Here is a 16348-nt window from a genome sequence, read left to right on the forward strand (position 1 = left end):
TCAGAATTGCAGGGCATGGGGCCCAGGCACCTTTTTTTTTCCTTCTCTTTTTTTCTTTTTGAAGATATAATCAGTGGGATGTTGGTAAATGTCTAACTACCAACTCTCCAGAAAAAAGAAGCCTGATTTGTAGTGTTTGCCAATTGCCTTGCTGTAAATGCTGCCACCATTCACGCTCCCAACATGCCAAGCCTGACTGTGGAGCTGGGAAGAGGTGTGCTTCCAAATGGGCCACGGGGAACTGCGGGCCGGGTCAGTCCATGGGTCTCAGGAGCAGGATGGGACTGTCATGCATTCTCTGGTGTAATAATCAGCCACCAGACCAGGGGTCCTCCATCCTGACACGTGTGACATCTGGGGCCCCATAGTACCCATGATCCTGGTTGGGGGTTGCCCTGGGCACAGCATTGCTGAGCTCTACCCACTGGAGGCCAGAAGCATCCCTCCTGCAGCCCCAGAAGTCTCCAAACATTTCCAGTTATCCCCTGGGGTCAAAGTTGCCCCAGCTGAGAACTACTGACCCAGATCAAGACGGGAAACAGGTCCAAGAGCCTAGAAGCTTCTCACGCCTGTCCACCCCAAAGGTGGCCCCTAATCTGGCCTCTGTTGCCACAGATTAGCTTTGCCTGTTCTTGATCCTCAAGAAACCAGATTCTAACGGTATGTATCATCTGGGCCTGGCGTTTTTTGCTCCATATTACATCTGTGAGATTAATTCATGGCTTTCTGGTTGCACTGGTCCATTCCTCCTGCTGCTTTGCGGTATTCCTTCGTGTAAACAGACCACAGCTTATCTGTCCTACTACTGCAGGACACTGAGGGTGAGGCAGATTTCAGTTTGGGGCTGTTACAAAAAATGCTGCTATAAACCTGCCTGTACACATCTTCTGATGAATATGCCAAGGCTCTGAGGAGCTGGGTCCCAGGGTTTCTGTTTTTAGCTGCAGGTAGGCTCACTCTGATGGGCAGCCAGGCTGACTCCCTGCCATAGACGGTGTTAATTATGCCTCTGGCTTCTTTCATCACAGCCCCAGATTAAACCAGACCATCCCCGTTAGCTTTCTTACTCCCCACCCATCCACCCACTGCCACGCCATCCACTCGGGGAAGGCAGGGGCCTCATGGGCTGGTTCACTTTTGTACCTTCAGCACCTGGCACATGATGGACCCTCACTAAAACACTGTTGAAAGGATGAGAGAAAGACCACGGCTGGTTCTTGCTGTCCCCAGTCCTCTATCTGTGCAATGCTATGCATGGTCCCTAATTCTGGTTCTTTCCATCACTGCCCTTCTCGTAGGGTGGGAACTGGGAGACAGATTCTATTCTGCCTCCTGCCTGTGAGTCAGGGAAGCTCTGCTCCAGGGTATCCAGGCAGAGCCCTGGAGTCGCAGAGGGAAAACTCTGGGAGGTACCATTTCCTGCTCCAGCCTCACATCCAGAGTCCCAGCTCAGGGGTCTACGGAGCAGGCCTGGGAGGTTAAGCTGAGTCAGAAGCTTTAGGAGGAAAAGGAGCCTGAAAGTGTGTGACACTTCTGAGGCCCTTCCTACTTCCCTGGGGTGGCCTGAGTTTGCAATGCATACAAATCAGCTCCAAAGTTACAGGGCAAGGGCAAGTGGCCATTGGCGTACAAAGCAGATGCCAAGGAAGGCTGTACAGGGCGTGCTACTCTCAACCTCCAACCTCCCCCTCCGCCTTTTTTTTTTTTTTTTTTTTTTTTGCTTTGAATATGACATGCCGTGGGGCACAGAGCAGGTACTTGGAAGTGACTGGCATGATGACATCTTCACGGTGTCCCATTTGCAGAGGTTTTTAGTGATGCCCCACTGCCTTTTCTTCAAGGCCTGAAATACACTCCTGCTGTGTCCCCAGCTCCAGCGGTGCCTAGACACATTCTGGTCCTCTAGGAGTTGTGCAGTGTACCACCCGAACAACTGGTCAGGGCAGCTGCAGCAGATGCCATCTGTGCCCTGCACGTCGTACCATCTCTAATGATTCCAGTGATCACCCTCGTAAGTTTTGCAACTAATGACCTCCACGTCACTCTGCGTCCCAGGAGCCACTCTCGATCCGGGAAGAATGGCACTGGTAAGTAACTGCCCTAGCGTCATCATTCCTCAGGGGAAGGACTCTGAGGATGTCCCACACCGTCTCCCGGGAAGTCCCCGGGGGAACGCACAGGTGCCAGCAGGGGTCACCACGTGTGAACACAGATTCCACGGGCTGCCGTTCCTTCCCTGGCTCCCTTCCTCCTCTTCCTGGGGTTACATCCTTGATACGCTGCTGCACCCAAACCCGGGAGGACCCGAGACCCTGGCTCTGTCCTGCTCTCTAGGAGCTGGGTGGTGAGCCATCTTCAGAATCCTGAAGACTAGGACACCTGTTGCTAAAGCCAAGTCAACACGCTGGCCTTGCAGCCCTGGCGTATTGTTCACAGTGTTTGCTTTTCCAGTCACGGCCCTGGGTTCAGGGCCCGGGCACCAGGGAGCCCAGGGGACTTGGCAAACACACCTGAGGCAGGTCCAGTGAGGGCCACTCCCCCTCCCCGCCTGGTCACATGTGTACAGGCCACCGTCCCCGATGGTCGCATGGCCCCCACCCCGTGATCCTGGTGGCAGTGGTCACTGACCTGTTGATGAACTCTTCATAGCAGGAGTAGATGGCGGCCAGGCACACAGCCACCAGGTTGGGCAGGACCCGGGGGTGGGGGCAGTGCCCCGTGGGGCCGTGCATGCTGGAAAAGAGCAGAGGGCGGGTGAGGAGGTGGCTGCGGGAGGGTCGCCCACGGCAGGGGGTGGGGCAGACTCGGGGGTGGGATGGGGGGGCGCTCTGGTCCTTTGCTGGGAAGCTGGCAACACCGGGGTCTGGGTTCTGGCTCTGCCATGTGCGGCAGTGGAGAACAAGCTCCAGACCACGGGCTGCAGATCCAGGGAGTCTGGGTTTGAGCCCAGTTGAGTGGCTCTTTCCTCAACTATAATTGGGGGACATTGGTCCCCTCCTTAATGGGTTACAATAAGGACCCAGTTTTCTGATTTGTGGGAAGACCCAGCACACGGTGGCCATATGTCCTGGGACTTTTATGCCCGGTGCTTCTGTAATAATTATCCCTGTCTCATTTTCCTCTCCAAGTGGCCTGCTTTGAAAGAAAAGGTACGATGGTCACCCTGGCCCAGCATGGGGTCCTAGATACTTGCTAACAAGGTCTCTGGAAATGCCAGCTACTGTTATTAATCACAGCCAGCTCTGTGCCTCAGTTTTCTCATCTACTGCAGGGCTGCTTGGGCCCGGGGATAAAACCTACAACATTCCCAGAAAAGCACTGAGGCCGCTGGGACCAAGAAGCCTAACCTGAAACAATTTTGTAAACCATCGCTGGGAACGTCACCGAGGCTCCAGCAGGAGCACAAGTCCTTTGCGTTTGGGAATGCTTTGTGAGTTCCAGGTACGTATGTATATTCAGGAAGTATGTGGCAGCTTTGAAACCAGCCTAAACATGCTCTTTCCATTTTCTTAAAAAATCGGAAGAGTCACAGGGGTGGCTGCTAACATTCCCAGCATGCACTGTTCTTGGCGTTTACACCTGTCAGCTCACTGAGGCTCAGGTTAACTGGGTGAAGTAGGGACTGCATCTTAGAGATGAGGAAACTCAGACACAGAGAACAATTTTAAAAGGCAAAGCAAAAGCACCCCCACCTCCCCACCCCAAACACTGGAAGCAGGAATCAGAACATCTGGCTTCCTCTAGGCCAGGTCTATGAAGGCAGCTGTTCAAGTCCCCAGGGATGGCTCTCGAGGGCCACCCAGAAATGGTTCCTGACACACCCGCCACCCAGAGGGGGGACCCGTGGAGATACTCTCATTATTTGGGACTGTTCTCATTTCCTGAGTTCCTACTGAGCATCCGGCACTGTGCTCGGGGCTTCTTCATATCATCGTATTTAACTGCCAGCAACCCCCGGACAGCAGAGAAACAGGCCCCGAGAGGTCCCGGCGCCGGCTCAACTCAGACCACACGTGCTCAGGCGGACCCAGGCGGCGCTCGAAGAAGACGACCAGCCTGGGGGCTCTGAGCGCCGGCAGCGCCTCTCCAGGCTCGGGTGGGGTGAGTGGCTGCGGGTGCAGAGGAGAGCCGGCGCCCTGCCGGGAGACCCACCTCTGAATGAATTTCTTCACCACCTCCATCCCCGCGTTGAGCTCGTTCAAGGCGAGGATGTACTCCTGAGTAAACAGCCTCAGTCGCGGGCACTTCCCAAAGTCCTGCAGAAAGAGCAGAGGGCAGGAGTGGGAGACACTGCAGAGGAGGCCAGGCGGGCAGGGGGCGGGGGGACCCACTCTGCCCTGAGATGCTGGTGCAGGAGCGACCGGGAGACGCGGCCACCTCCTCGCTAGAAAGCACACACTTACCAGTGGGCAGAACTGGCCTGGGAGCCCTCTCTAGCTCACGCCCTTTGATGGCTGCTCGGGGGTGGGGGGCATTCCTGGCTCTTGCTGCCCACCCACCAGCAGGGCACCAACCCATCCTGGGCAAGGGCAGGGTCTGCGTGCCACCCAGATGTGCTCGGAAAGGAGCTCAGCCAGAGCTTCCCTTCTGCTCGGCCACGCGGATGCCTGCAGCTGCCCAGCTGGCCTCCAACTATGACGAGCCCCTACTCTGCAGCCCCGGGGGATTTATGGGCCCCCTGCTGCGTATGGGGTGTGCTTGTGTGTGGTGGGGGGGCATGGTCTGGGAGGACAGGTGTGGGACCTAGACAGTGGGCACTGGGGGGGAGGTGGCTGATGTGTGGCTGGGGGGATGTCTCAGAGGGGGAGCGGGGGCAGGCAGAAGGACGGAGGTGAGGTCAGCGGGGGCCACGGGCACTGGTATCTCACCTGCCAAAGCCTGACAAAGAGGCACTGAGCAAGGACAGAGGAGCCCTATTGCTACAGCAGAGCTCAGCTAAGAGGGGAAAGGCCAGCCTCCGAAGTGGCCACCGGCTCAGGGACTTGTTAGGAGAAGAAACGGATGGTGCCGGAGAGAGAGGCATCGGCCAGGGAAGGACTGCATCCCGTCCCACATCACGCTGGGGACCCGGAGGTGCAGGCATGGTGTGACTGCACTTCTAAACCTGCGTGCTGGGGTGTGAGCGGTGAGGGGCAGGGCGGTGATGAGGCTGACCAGCAGGACATCCAAGGGAAGCCTGGTGGCCTCCAAGCTCCTGTCCCTTCTCCTGTCCCTGCTCAGTAGAACCCATTTCGTAAAAAAGCCCATGGAGACTTTCCTTGTGGATCTAACGGACCCACAGGACCTCGGGAAAGCTCAGCGTGGGACGTGCTCCTCCCACGCCCTCCTGCAGCTCACGCGAGCGAGTTCCTAGAGCTGCCTGATGCTTCTTCACCTGGAGTGAGAGGCGGAATCAGGATCCTCGGGACAATGAGGGGCTCGTTTGCGTCCATCCTGCCTCCTAGGGACACGCCTTTGCGCAGGCGGGCAGCAAAAGCCACGGAGAAAGCTCGAGTCTACACACGTGCGTGTCCTGTGCACAGCCATCCACAAACATGTACATACATGCCCACCCCCTCACACACACACACACATGCACACGCACAGAGCACTGGGCTAGATGGTAAGGCGCCTGCATGAGGAGAAGCGCGAAGCCTGACTGTGCTTTTAAACTGAGGACGATGCCAGAACTCCCAGGAAAAGGCTAACAGCAAAGCTGTGTGGCCTTGGGCAGCCAGGCCCTGGTAGGGCCCACGGTCCCCACTGTGGAATGAGGGCAGGAAGAACTCATCTCTAAGCCCCTTTCACCTCTAAAGTTTTAGGATTCTATGAAAACTGCTTCAGCAAAACCCTACTAACTGCCCTTATCTTTGCCATGAGATTTCTGGATAGTCAAGGTCGTTTCCCTGAAAATTACCATAAATCAGTCTAGTGGCCTTTTCACATGTGAGTGAGGGACATTTTGCCTCTTCGGCAAAGCCAAATATGCTCCTCTTGGAAACTAGGAGGTCAGATCACCCAGTGGTGCACTAGGGACCACAGTCACATCTGTTTGCCTCCTTTGCCGCGAGAACACGCCAACGAGAGGCCTGTGAGCACAGGGACCGTGGCCCTTCTTAGGGAGGCAGCTGAACTGTTTGGACTCTGCAGGGGAGCATTCCCAAGGACGGCTTCCGTTTGTATCGAATCTTTACTTCAGTCCAGCGAGTTAACCCTCTTTAAGACTCAACCTAGATTCAGTTTGCTCATCCATGAAATGGGCCACGTGATATACTCACAAAAAAAGCACTCAGACAACAGGGGAAGCTCCAAACTCCCAGATCACTGTGGTGGCGTGCGATGGCCCCACTCCCCCAACGTTCAGGTGCCCCCGTAACGAGAACACTGTTCACGCTATGTTGGCAGGCTTGCGGCTGGAGGTAGGCTAGGGACACTCGCTTACCAGTGACCGGACACCCCATGCCAGCTGAGCCATCACTAAGCCATAGGGAACACTACGTGGGGGACAGCAAAGGCCCACTGTGAGCCACAGTCACCACCCGACATCCGTCTCTTCTTCTGCAGGGGGCCTGACCCCTCGGTCCTGTCTCCAGTTCCCTCCTGGCACAGTTCATGGTGTGTAAAGCCGGAGCACGCAGCGGATGCTCTTTGCAAGAGAAGTGAGGATGTGTGCCTGAGGGGCCCTGGTTCCTGCCACGCCACAACAGGTGCTATAAACTCTGGATCTGCCCTCAGCCGTTCTGATTCTTACCCAGAAAATTACCCCACAGTCAACATGCTGGGCCCGTACGAGTGATCAGACATGAGACGTTGCATGGCTAAGTCAGCGCTGGGAGGCTGCCTGAATTTCGACGTTTCCCCCTTTGAAGTCTGAGGTCCTAAAGGAACCCTTATTAAACAGTCTATCAACGACCATGGACTGTGCCTGAGGAGGCCTGCCAACACCCTCCCATGCCCCCGGGGCAGGGACACCCTGGGGTGTGGCCCTGTCGTTGACAGGCTGTGAGGTGTGATGAAAGGCGGCCCTTGCAAAAGAAACTCCTGAACCTGTGCTCTGGTCCAGGAAAGGGCACCGCCCTCCGCTGAGCCCCATCCACGATGATTCGAGGATCAGGGGCCTTTTCTTCCCAGCTGGAGAAGCCAGAGAGCGCCCGTAAACCATTAAAGACCAAATTAAGGCCGCACCCTCCGCCCCACCCCCCCAACCAGGGAACTCTCTTTATTAGCCCGGGAGGAAGAATCGGGCAGTGTCCCTTTGCCCTGTGTCCAGAAACAAGAAATGCATTTATCTCAATTTCAGGGGGAGCTCAGGGATAAGCAGCAGCTCAGGTCCGGTGCGTGACGGCTCAGAGCGCACAGTGCGCTCAATGGAGCAACGAGGGAGCGCAGAACGGCCGGCAGATTCCGAGGGCCTGGGCTGAGCCGGTGGCCCGTGTCTGGTCGGCTGTGGGTGGGCGATGAAATTCCGTCCCTATTTTTTTAAAATTAACTGAAGTCCACACTTCATGCTGATCTCCTCCGTTTTCCCCTAAAGTCCTTTGCCTGGCCCAGGTCCCATCCCGGGTACCCATGACACTTAGCTGGCATGTCTCCTAGGGCCGCTAGATGGTGAGAGCTTCTCCTCTCTCCTTGGGGGTGATGACCTGGCACCGTGAAACCTGTCAGGAGTTTTCTACAGTGTCCCTCTGCTGGGATTGGTCTGGGGTTTTTCTCATGGTTAGACTAGTATGTGGCTTTGAGAGAGACCCGCCCCCCACATCCGAGGTCCAGTGTCCTCCTCCTGACATCGGATCAAGGGTTTTCGCCATCACTGTGACATAACAGTGATGTCAACCTGATCACCAGGTCAAGGTCACGACTGTCAGGTTTCTCCATTGCAAGGTCACTCGCTCCCTGCTCTCTATGGATGCCACTCTGGGTAGCGCCAAAAGGAGCGAGGAGTCTGCGCCCCCTCCCTGAGGGCAGAGTTTCCACCCGAGTTGTTATGTGTGACTCCACAGTGAAGGCAATTACCTACCCCCAGCCACGCTGTTTTTGTTATTCTTACTGTGAAAAGATTCTTCCTGCTGCCTTAAGAGCAAAAAACACGGCCAAGTGGGACAGGCTGGACAAAATCCCCAACTTAAACAGAATCCCAAGCCCAGGTCCTGGCCATCAGCCAACCAGCCTCCTTTCCCAAATCTCTGGACAGGTGAGAGGCCGGGGGCCTGGGCCTGCACGGTGGCTCTGTGGCCAGGGCGGGGGGACTCACCATGTTATGCTTGAGGATTCTCTGGACCACAGGCGTGAAGACTTCAATGACCACCATGGACCGAGGCCGCTCTCTGCAGTGCTGAAGAGGCAGGAGGACACGGTCAGCCCCCGGCCGTCTGGGCCCGCGGACGCCCTGACCGTGTCCGTGTGTGGCTCGCGACTGGGCTCGGGGCGGTCAGCCCGGCCCCAGCGCCTGGGCTCTCCGGCCGAGCCGGCTATAGAGCCACGGTTCACTTTTGGGAGTAAGCAAAGCGGGTGGGACGCGACCTTCTGTTGGCCTTTTGTTTTGGTCTTAAAGCCTGAGGTTGTTTCAGATGTCACAGACAGGAGTCCCTCCCGACACGATCCTAGTTAACAAGGCAAGGCTCCCGGAGCGCTAAGGTACCGAGTGTGTGGTCGAACACAGGAGTCTCTTGAAAATTGGGTGCAAAATACAGGGGTGAGTGTATTCTGGACGCCAGAATCTCGAAAAGTCTGTGACTTCTCAGTTGAAGGCTTTGGTAAGCTGGCAGGTGTCTGCAGGCCACACACGGCTCTGGGATGTATTTGATCTCACAGGCCTGGGGTTTTGTTTTTCAAAATGAAATTGAAGGCCTTGGGGGAACAGACAAGGCCTGGCTGTTCCGACACGTTTAGACCTGGCTGGGCCTCAAGGTGTGGAGTTTCCAACTCTGGAAGAGGACACGCTTTGGGATAAGAGAAATCAGGGCTTTCCTAGACAAGCCCTGATAAATAAACGTTCCGCAGATCTCAGGGTCCCGGCTTCCAGTCTGGCAGGAGCGTCTGCCTGGGTGTGCCCAGGGAGCTGGCCCAGGGGACCCGCCAAGCAGACCAGGCTTTGTTCCGCAAGCCCTCCTCTCTGGGTGGGCTGCCCGGTGGGTGAGGCAGTGAGGCTGCAACTCCAACCCCCTAGAGGGAAAACAGCCCCCAAGTCTCACTGCCCCCAACCCCGGGATGGGGGGGCATGCATGCGCAGCAGTGGGGGTGGGCAGGGCAGCTCCATGCGGGAGCTCTAGCCGAAACGCCAAAGGGGCCGATGTCCTCTGCACACAGTTTCTCAGACTGCGCCATCAGAAACCCTCAGGCTCCATTAACTTTGAACAAAGGTCCATTGTTCTAGAACAAAAGTTTAAAACCGGGAGATTTGGGAAAAACCATACCGCTTGGGAGGGGAAGAGGGAGCCCGTTTGGATTAAACTGGAGAAACCATCAGAGAGGAGAGCATCAGCTGTGAGGGCAGGGGGCCAGCTGCACGTCCTCTCAGGAGCCGACGCTGGGTCCCCTGACACCTGCTCCGAGGCACAACGGTGGGTGCTGCGGGCAGAGGAGGCCTGTCTTGCTTGTCTTCGGTCTCAGGAGCGGTTACCGGACCCGCTGCCTGTGTGGAGGCACACTCTTGTGCGCACACGCACACCTGTACACGGGGGCCTGGGAGCAGAGGGCACCCACCGGCACGCGCCCACACGTGCATGGTAAGAACACACCGGCCACTTCAGGCAGCGGGCTGGGCCCACCCTCTGCTCTGTGGGTCGCTGGCCACAGAGGCCACAGACAAGGCCAAAGAAGATGACACACACACAGCGCATGCTCCCTGGGTGGGAGGACAAGGGTCAGGCTGGTAAGGGCACCACAGGCCCCTTCACTCCAGAACCAGCAGCCCCAGGGACCCACTCTGCTGGGCCATGGGTCTGTCTCCCTGGGGGACATGGCCACACCCTCCAAGGATGGTGGGTGGTTGTGGAGGGAAGAAGCCTCGGCGAAGGGGGTTGGCAGGAGTAAGACCAGTACTGGGAAGCAGCAAACCCAGGCCCTGTGACCTTCCAGGGAGATCAAATCACTGCATTAAAAACCATCCAGCAGGGAGCTTCTGTGGTGGCTCAGCAAGTGAAGAACCTGACTAGGATCCATGGGGATGAGGGTTCAATCCCTGGCCTCGATCAATGGGTTAAGGATCCGGCATTGCCATGAGCTGTGGTGTAGGTCACAGGCACGGCTCGGATCCCATGTTGCTGTGGCTGTGGTGTAGGCCAGAAGCTGCAGCTCCGATTCGACCCCTCGCCTGGGAACCTCCATGTGCTCTGTGTGGTGGCCCTAAAAAGACAAAATTGAAAAACAAAAAACCAAAAAGCCACCCAGCAAAGAATCAAAGAGGATTGCAAGCTGGTCCATCCCCCGGGCCACTGAGGCATGTTCCGCGTAAATTCCACCGTGAGGCTGGCGCGGGGTCCCGGGGAGCGGAGGTCCTGCCCCAGGGCTCCTCCAGGCTAAACTGGCATCCCCCGCCCGCCTTCCCCATCCGGGGAAAGCCTTGCAGCCGTGCCCCTGCTGTGGGCCAGCCGGTACCCACAGGAACCCTGGCTAATAATAGCCCAGCTCTGACGTCACAGGTCCAGAAAATCTGCTGCAAACTTCTCCCAAGGCAGCCAGGCAGACACTCCAAGGAAAACCCGGTGCTCCTCCCCGACCTGCTGGGCTGGAGCCTGGGCCCAGTGATCACCCGCCCGGCGTGGAGGGGACTGCACCCTAAGAATGGGGCGCCTGGCTCATCTTTGGCTGTGTCTGGGGCGCTCGCTCAGGTCAGAGGGGTTGAAGCGTGGGTTTCCAGCATATTTTTTTTTGCAAAGCTGACCCCCACCATACACACACACACACACACACACACACACACACACACACGGAAACAGGCTGCTTCCTGCAAACACAGCCGTACCTTGCAGAAGAATTCACAGAGATCTGGTGGTGGATGGTTGTTTTCCAGCAAAGGAGCAATTGCCTGAAAGAAAAGGAACAACAGTCAGCCGGAAGCCCTTATGAGGAAGGACAGGGTGGTCGACGTCGGGGGGCTGACCTGGGGTGGGAAGCACAACTTCCCTGGCACCTGCGGGGCAAAAAGGCCATCCTCTACCTGGCTGGCTGGAGCTCCTAAATCCTGTGTGTGTGTGTGTGTGTAGGGGTGTGTGGCTCCCCTGAGAAGCTGATACAGCTCTGGTTGCCCCCCAGAAAACTACACACTTCCAGAGACGCCTGCTACTTCGGGGTTCCATGACCTGCTGACATTCCTCCACGTCTCCCTGGGATCAACTGTCCCTGACAGCTGGGCGGGGTGCACAGGGCTCACAAAAGCACGGGACGTGGGGGAGGCGACCCGGTGCGGGTGCTGACTGTGGGGAGATCATCAGGGCAAGTCATTTCTTTACTTTTCTTTCTCTTTTTTTTTGCTTTTATGGGCACCCATGGGATATGGAGGGTCCCAGGCTAGGGGTTGAATCAGAGCTGTGGCTGCGGGCCTAGGCCCACAGCCACAGCAACACCAGATCCCAGCCGTGTCAGCGACCTACACTACAGCTCACAGCAACACCGGATCCTTAACCCACGGAGCGAGGCCAGGGATCGAACCTCATGGATACTAGTCAGGTTCGCTCCCCCTGCACCACGACGGCAACTCCCTGGAATTTCTTTTGCACCCCGAATTCCCTTCTCGCCGAGCCTTCTCAGGCTGGCTGTACAACGTTCCTGGTTCCCACTGCCATTCCCGGGGCCGGCAGGGTGTTTGGTTCTCGACTTTCCTGTCCCTTTAACAATTTGTTTTAATGACTTTGTTAAAGTTCAAAATCATATTAAAAATTTGAACAATTGAAAAAAAAAGTATATTCGACTTTGAGAACTCTCCCGGGGGCAGAAAACCAGCCCCGGCTGAGAACTGCTGGTAGAAAGCGCCTCTCGGAGCCTGAAACCAGGCCCGCTCTCCACACACCCTCATTACAGGGTGGTAAACGCCGCTGTGAAGTTCACACATTTTCCCTGGGCCACACTGGGCACAACGGTGCAAACAGGAGATGGAAGGCCCCGCTCCAGCACTGCTGGGCTGTGTGACCCTGACTGAGCGAGCCCACCCCTCTGGGCATTTGTCTTACAGGCTATAAAATGGGGAAAACTAGAGTTATGGATGCACAAGCTTGTTGGGGTGGGGGGTGGAGTTGATGGATGAGCTCGGGAGTCCCAGGTCTGGGATAAGCCCGACGCCTGGAGCACAGCCTGGCACTGACCCCATCCCAGGGGGTCCGTCCTTGGCTGTCCTGGACACAGTGGCCACCTCCCATGTGAGCGACCCAGCGACTCCCTCTGAGTTACTCATGATGCCACAGGACCAGGAAACCAGCCACTCGTCCGGTGACAGCCACTTCATCGGAGGAGAAATAGGGCAGTGAAGACAATGGCACACCCCAAATAAGCTGGGGCCACTTAAGGCCAAGGAAGATTCAGGCGCTGCTTGCTCAGTTTCACAAGTTCGGCGCCTGGCCTATCGGGCGGGGATTCTCTGCCGCCTAGTGTAGAGCCCGCCCAACGTGCCAGGGGACACAGGGAGAGGTCAGGTCACAGCGGGGCAGCGGGGCAGGGCGCCTCCCAGCCCTCAAATCACTGCCTGGCCCAAGGCTCTGGTTCCCCACACTGGGACCAGCTCTGGGACAGGGGACCCCCACGCAGGGTGCAGCCCCCTGGGCCCAGCCCCTGTCAGGCTGGAGCCCCTCTTTCACAGCAATGAGTCAAAAATAAAGGAGTGGGACCAGATTCCGCGCCCAGAGTGGGCGTCGGGTGTGGGCTCCATGCTCCCAGGGCTCTTAGCTCATTTGATCTTCCTGTCAGCTCTGTGAGGTCAGCCCGCGGTACGGATTTCCACTTGAACAGACAAAGAGATCGAGGGTCAGGGAGGCTGTTACAAGGCCTGTCCCAGTCACAGCGCAATGATCATTTTAAATCACAGCATTAATAAAGAGTTTACGCTTTTGTGGAATCCCTGTACGAGCCTAGACCCCTGCTCAGCGCGCGAGGCGCACGAGCCCATGTGACCTTGCCAGCAGCCCTGTAAGAGAGGAACTGTTGTCACGCTCATTTCACAGATGACAAGACTGAGGCTCGGAGCATCAAGTTAGCTGGAAGCAACCTGAACAGTCATCTGGTTCAACAGAAATATTCTAGAGCCGGGAGAAAGAATGGCACAGATCAGATCACGCAACTGGGGCTGGCTTGGCCCCCGTCCCCGGGAATACGAGCAAGTCTGGAGACATGCTGACTGTCAAAACAGGGGAAGGCCACTGTGACCTAGTGGGTGGAGGCCAGGGATGCTGCGCGACCTACAACGCCTGGGACAGCCCCCACCACAGAGAATCGCCCATGGCCAAAGGTCGCCAGTGACGAGGGCGAGAACCCCCGGGAAGACATGCAGAAAAGCTGGAAAGAGTCTCCAGAACATGCTGTTAAGGGAGGAAACAGACAGCACACCCAGCATCACATCACTGATGGTAAAAAACAAAAACCGTGTCTGTCTGTGTGGGTTTGGCACCCCCTGAAAAACCCCAGGGCTGTCTCTGAAGGGGATGCCGGCAGGGGGTAAAATGTTTTGTTTTTTGTTTTTTCCCATTTTTGACATATGGAATTCCCAGGCCAGGGACCAGATCCCAGCTGCAATCTCGATCCAGGTTGCACGCAGGATCCCCAACCCACCTTGCAGGGCCGGGGATCGAACCTGTGTCCCCGCTGTCCCAAGATGCTGCCGATCCCACTGCGCCACAGCGGGAACTCCAGAATTTTTTTTTTTAAACAATAAAAAGAGACTTGTGAAATCCTTGCAGAAGTACTTTAAAGACTATCTCAAAGCTATTTTAAATGAAATTAAAAGCTCGTCCATTACTTGCCCCAGGTCACAGCTGTTATGGGGTGGGCCCAGGGTCTGCCTTCAACTTGAACCACACCCAGCTTTAAACCCGAGTCCTTTACTAGCCCGTGGGAATGCTGCTGGGGCCTGGACTCCAGGTCCATGCTGGTCTAGTGACACGCCAGCTATTACCGGCCAACAATTACCTACTGCCCTGATGCCTGACTGATGGGTTGAATAAAAACAACTCAAGTTACTTGTGAAAGTACTTTTGAAAAATAAGCACGTAAAAAAAAAAAAAGCCAAGCCCCGCTGGGAGACCAACTGTCAGCAGGTCAAATCAGACAATGTCATTGTTGGAGTGGAAGGGGGGCGCAGAAGGCTTTGGGGTAACGGGACCAGCGCGGGTCATAAGGAGTTGCAGTGAGGCTGTGGGAGGAGGGCTGGGGGCTGACCCTCCGCTGAAATTCCTCCCAGTTCTCAGGCATCCCCGCTGAGCAGCTAAGCTCAGCCCAGTCCAATTAAGGGGTCAGCCCAGCCAAATTAGCTGGATAAATGCAGACTGGACTCCTCGGATCAAAATTCCTTTCCCAGGCTCCTCCCAAGTCCAAAGCCCTCAGCAGCCTCCTTCCGGGCCGAAGTGCACAGTGGGGCCCAGAGGTGGTGCCAGCAGAGAGGAAGATGCCAACTCCTTCTTCCCACCAGCGAGAGCCTCTCTGCTTTTGCCCGTGCCGGGCTCCTTGCCTGGACTGCCTTCCCCTGGAGCATCACTGGTCACCCTTGAAGCCCCAGTTTGCTCACCTCCTCCTTGAAGCCCTCCGTCATCTCCCTGAGAGAGGAGGTCAGGCGCCTGCTCTCCGTGCTCCCCTAACGCCCTGAGCAAACCTCAAGCTGGACCACATTACTTCTGGATTATCTATCTGCCAGGATCCCCCCTCGCACAGTAATTCCTCAATGGCAACTCTGTGGAATGGAGACCCGTGTCTGGCACATACTTGTAATCACATGTCAACAAATGTCTGTTAAGTGAGTTTTTTTTCTTCTTTTTTTACGGCCTCACCTGCGGCACATGGGATGTTCCCAGGCTAGGGGGTGAATAGGAGCTGCAGCTGTTGGCCTACACCACAGCCACAGCAAGACCAGACCCGAGCCACATCCGGGACCTGTGCTGCAGCTCCTGGCAATGCCAGATTCTTAACCCACGGAGTGAGGCCAGGGATCAAACCTGCATCCTCATGGACACTATGTTGGGCTGTCAACTTGCGGAGCCACAACAGGAACTTCTAAGCAAATTTATTAATTAATAATATGTCAGAGAAAGGTGGCAGTGGGAGACTGGGGCAGCCAGGTTCTCGTTGCCCCTGTTCCAGCAAGAGAAGGTGGGCAGGGAAGAGCATAGGAAAAACCGCTGTATCCTCAGCCGACAGCCACTGGGCACTTGCTACTCGCCAGACACCGTGGTTAAGGCTTCATGGGAGCTGCTGACTTTATTCTCCACAATAAAAGGCCAAAGGCTCACCCCCTTTGGTGCCCACAGGACCCAGGCGGGGCAAGGGGCATGATTCTCCAGGCTGGGCATGCCAGGGCCAAGTGGGTGGGCTCCCGAAGCCCCAGGGCAGCTCAGAGGCACACCGTGTCTGGGATGTTTCCCTTGTGTCAAAGGCTGTGGCTGCAGGCCCTCTTGGGCAAGTGCGTGTTCAAGGTCCTTTCCCAGGCCCACAAAGCTCTGCCTCTCACTTTCAAGTTCCGCTTTCCTGTGTCCTACTTCCTTATGGTTATGCTCCAGCAATGCTGAAGCTTCCAGAATATGGCACGTCTCTTGAAGTCTCTGCGCATGTTTGGTTTTCTCCCCTTGGAAAGCCTTTCTCCTGTTGTGCCATGTGGCAGACTCCTATTGATCCTTCAAAACCCAGCTCAGACATTGCTGCCTCTGAGAAGCTCTCTGGAATTTTTCCCTGGTGAGTTTATCATTCCACTCTCTCTATGACATGCCTCTATTCTTGCAGTGACCTCACTTAAGAGATGAAGAGCCCCCTGGGAGCAGGGGCCATCTTAGTTTTCTGCGATTCAAATACAGGGTTCCATGCTTGGCACCCAGGAGGGGCAACGTCACTGCCTTCTTCTCTCTAGTGAGAGTCACATTTCATAGCTTAAAACTACTTAGGAAGATATTTTACTCCAAAGGTGCTTACATCATAGTCAAGTCTCAGAAAATATCATCTCACTTTGCGTATCAGAGGGAATTAAATCCAGATTCTATGAGCGGATTAATGAGGAGCCATGTCCTGGGGCAAGAAAGAGCAAGTTTATGGTGCAGCTAATAGAGTTACGGCTGTGAATAAATTATACGGTCTCTGCCATCTCCTGCCTTCAACTCCCCGGGGCAGACTCAGGAAGGAGGAGGCGATTAAGACGCATTTGCTGCAAACCTCAAAGACTGATAATTACCCCCCCACCAGCTGG

The 16348-nt window shown here is 56.0% G+C and overlaps 1 protein-coding gene across 1 annotated transcript in view; it reads right to left on the reverse strand.

Moving 5' to 3' along the window:
• The window catches only part of CMIP (c-Maf inducing protein), a 228287-nt gene that overhangs the window by 24881 nt on the left and 187058 nt on the right, over window positions 1-16348 (reverse strand). Inside the window, exons 6-9 of the mRNA XM_021093761.2 lie at window positions 10943-11005; window positions 8231-8311; window positions 4153-4256; window positions 2629-2733 (exon numbers count right to left, since the gene is read on the reverse strand). Of these exons, the coding sequence (XP_020949420.1) occupies window positions 2629-2733; window positions 4153-4256; window positions 8231-8311; window positions 10943-11005 (353 nt within the window). The remainder of the gene's footprint in view (window positions 1-2628; window positions 2734-4152; window positions 4257-8230; window positions 8312-10942; window positions 11006-16348) is intronic.

The sequence above is a fragment of the Sus scrofa genome, chromosome 6 (assembly GCF_054392235.1).
Source record: "Sus scrofa isolate SSC_HxYL_T2T_F1_AM1 chromosome 6, Sscrofa_HxYL_maternal_Yorkshire_Landrace_v2.0, whole genome shotgun sequence".
Lineage (NCBI taxonomy): Eukaryota > Metazoa > Chordata > Mammalia > Artiodactyla > Suidae > Sus > Sus scrofa.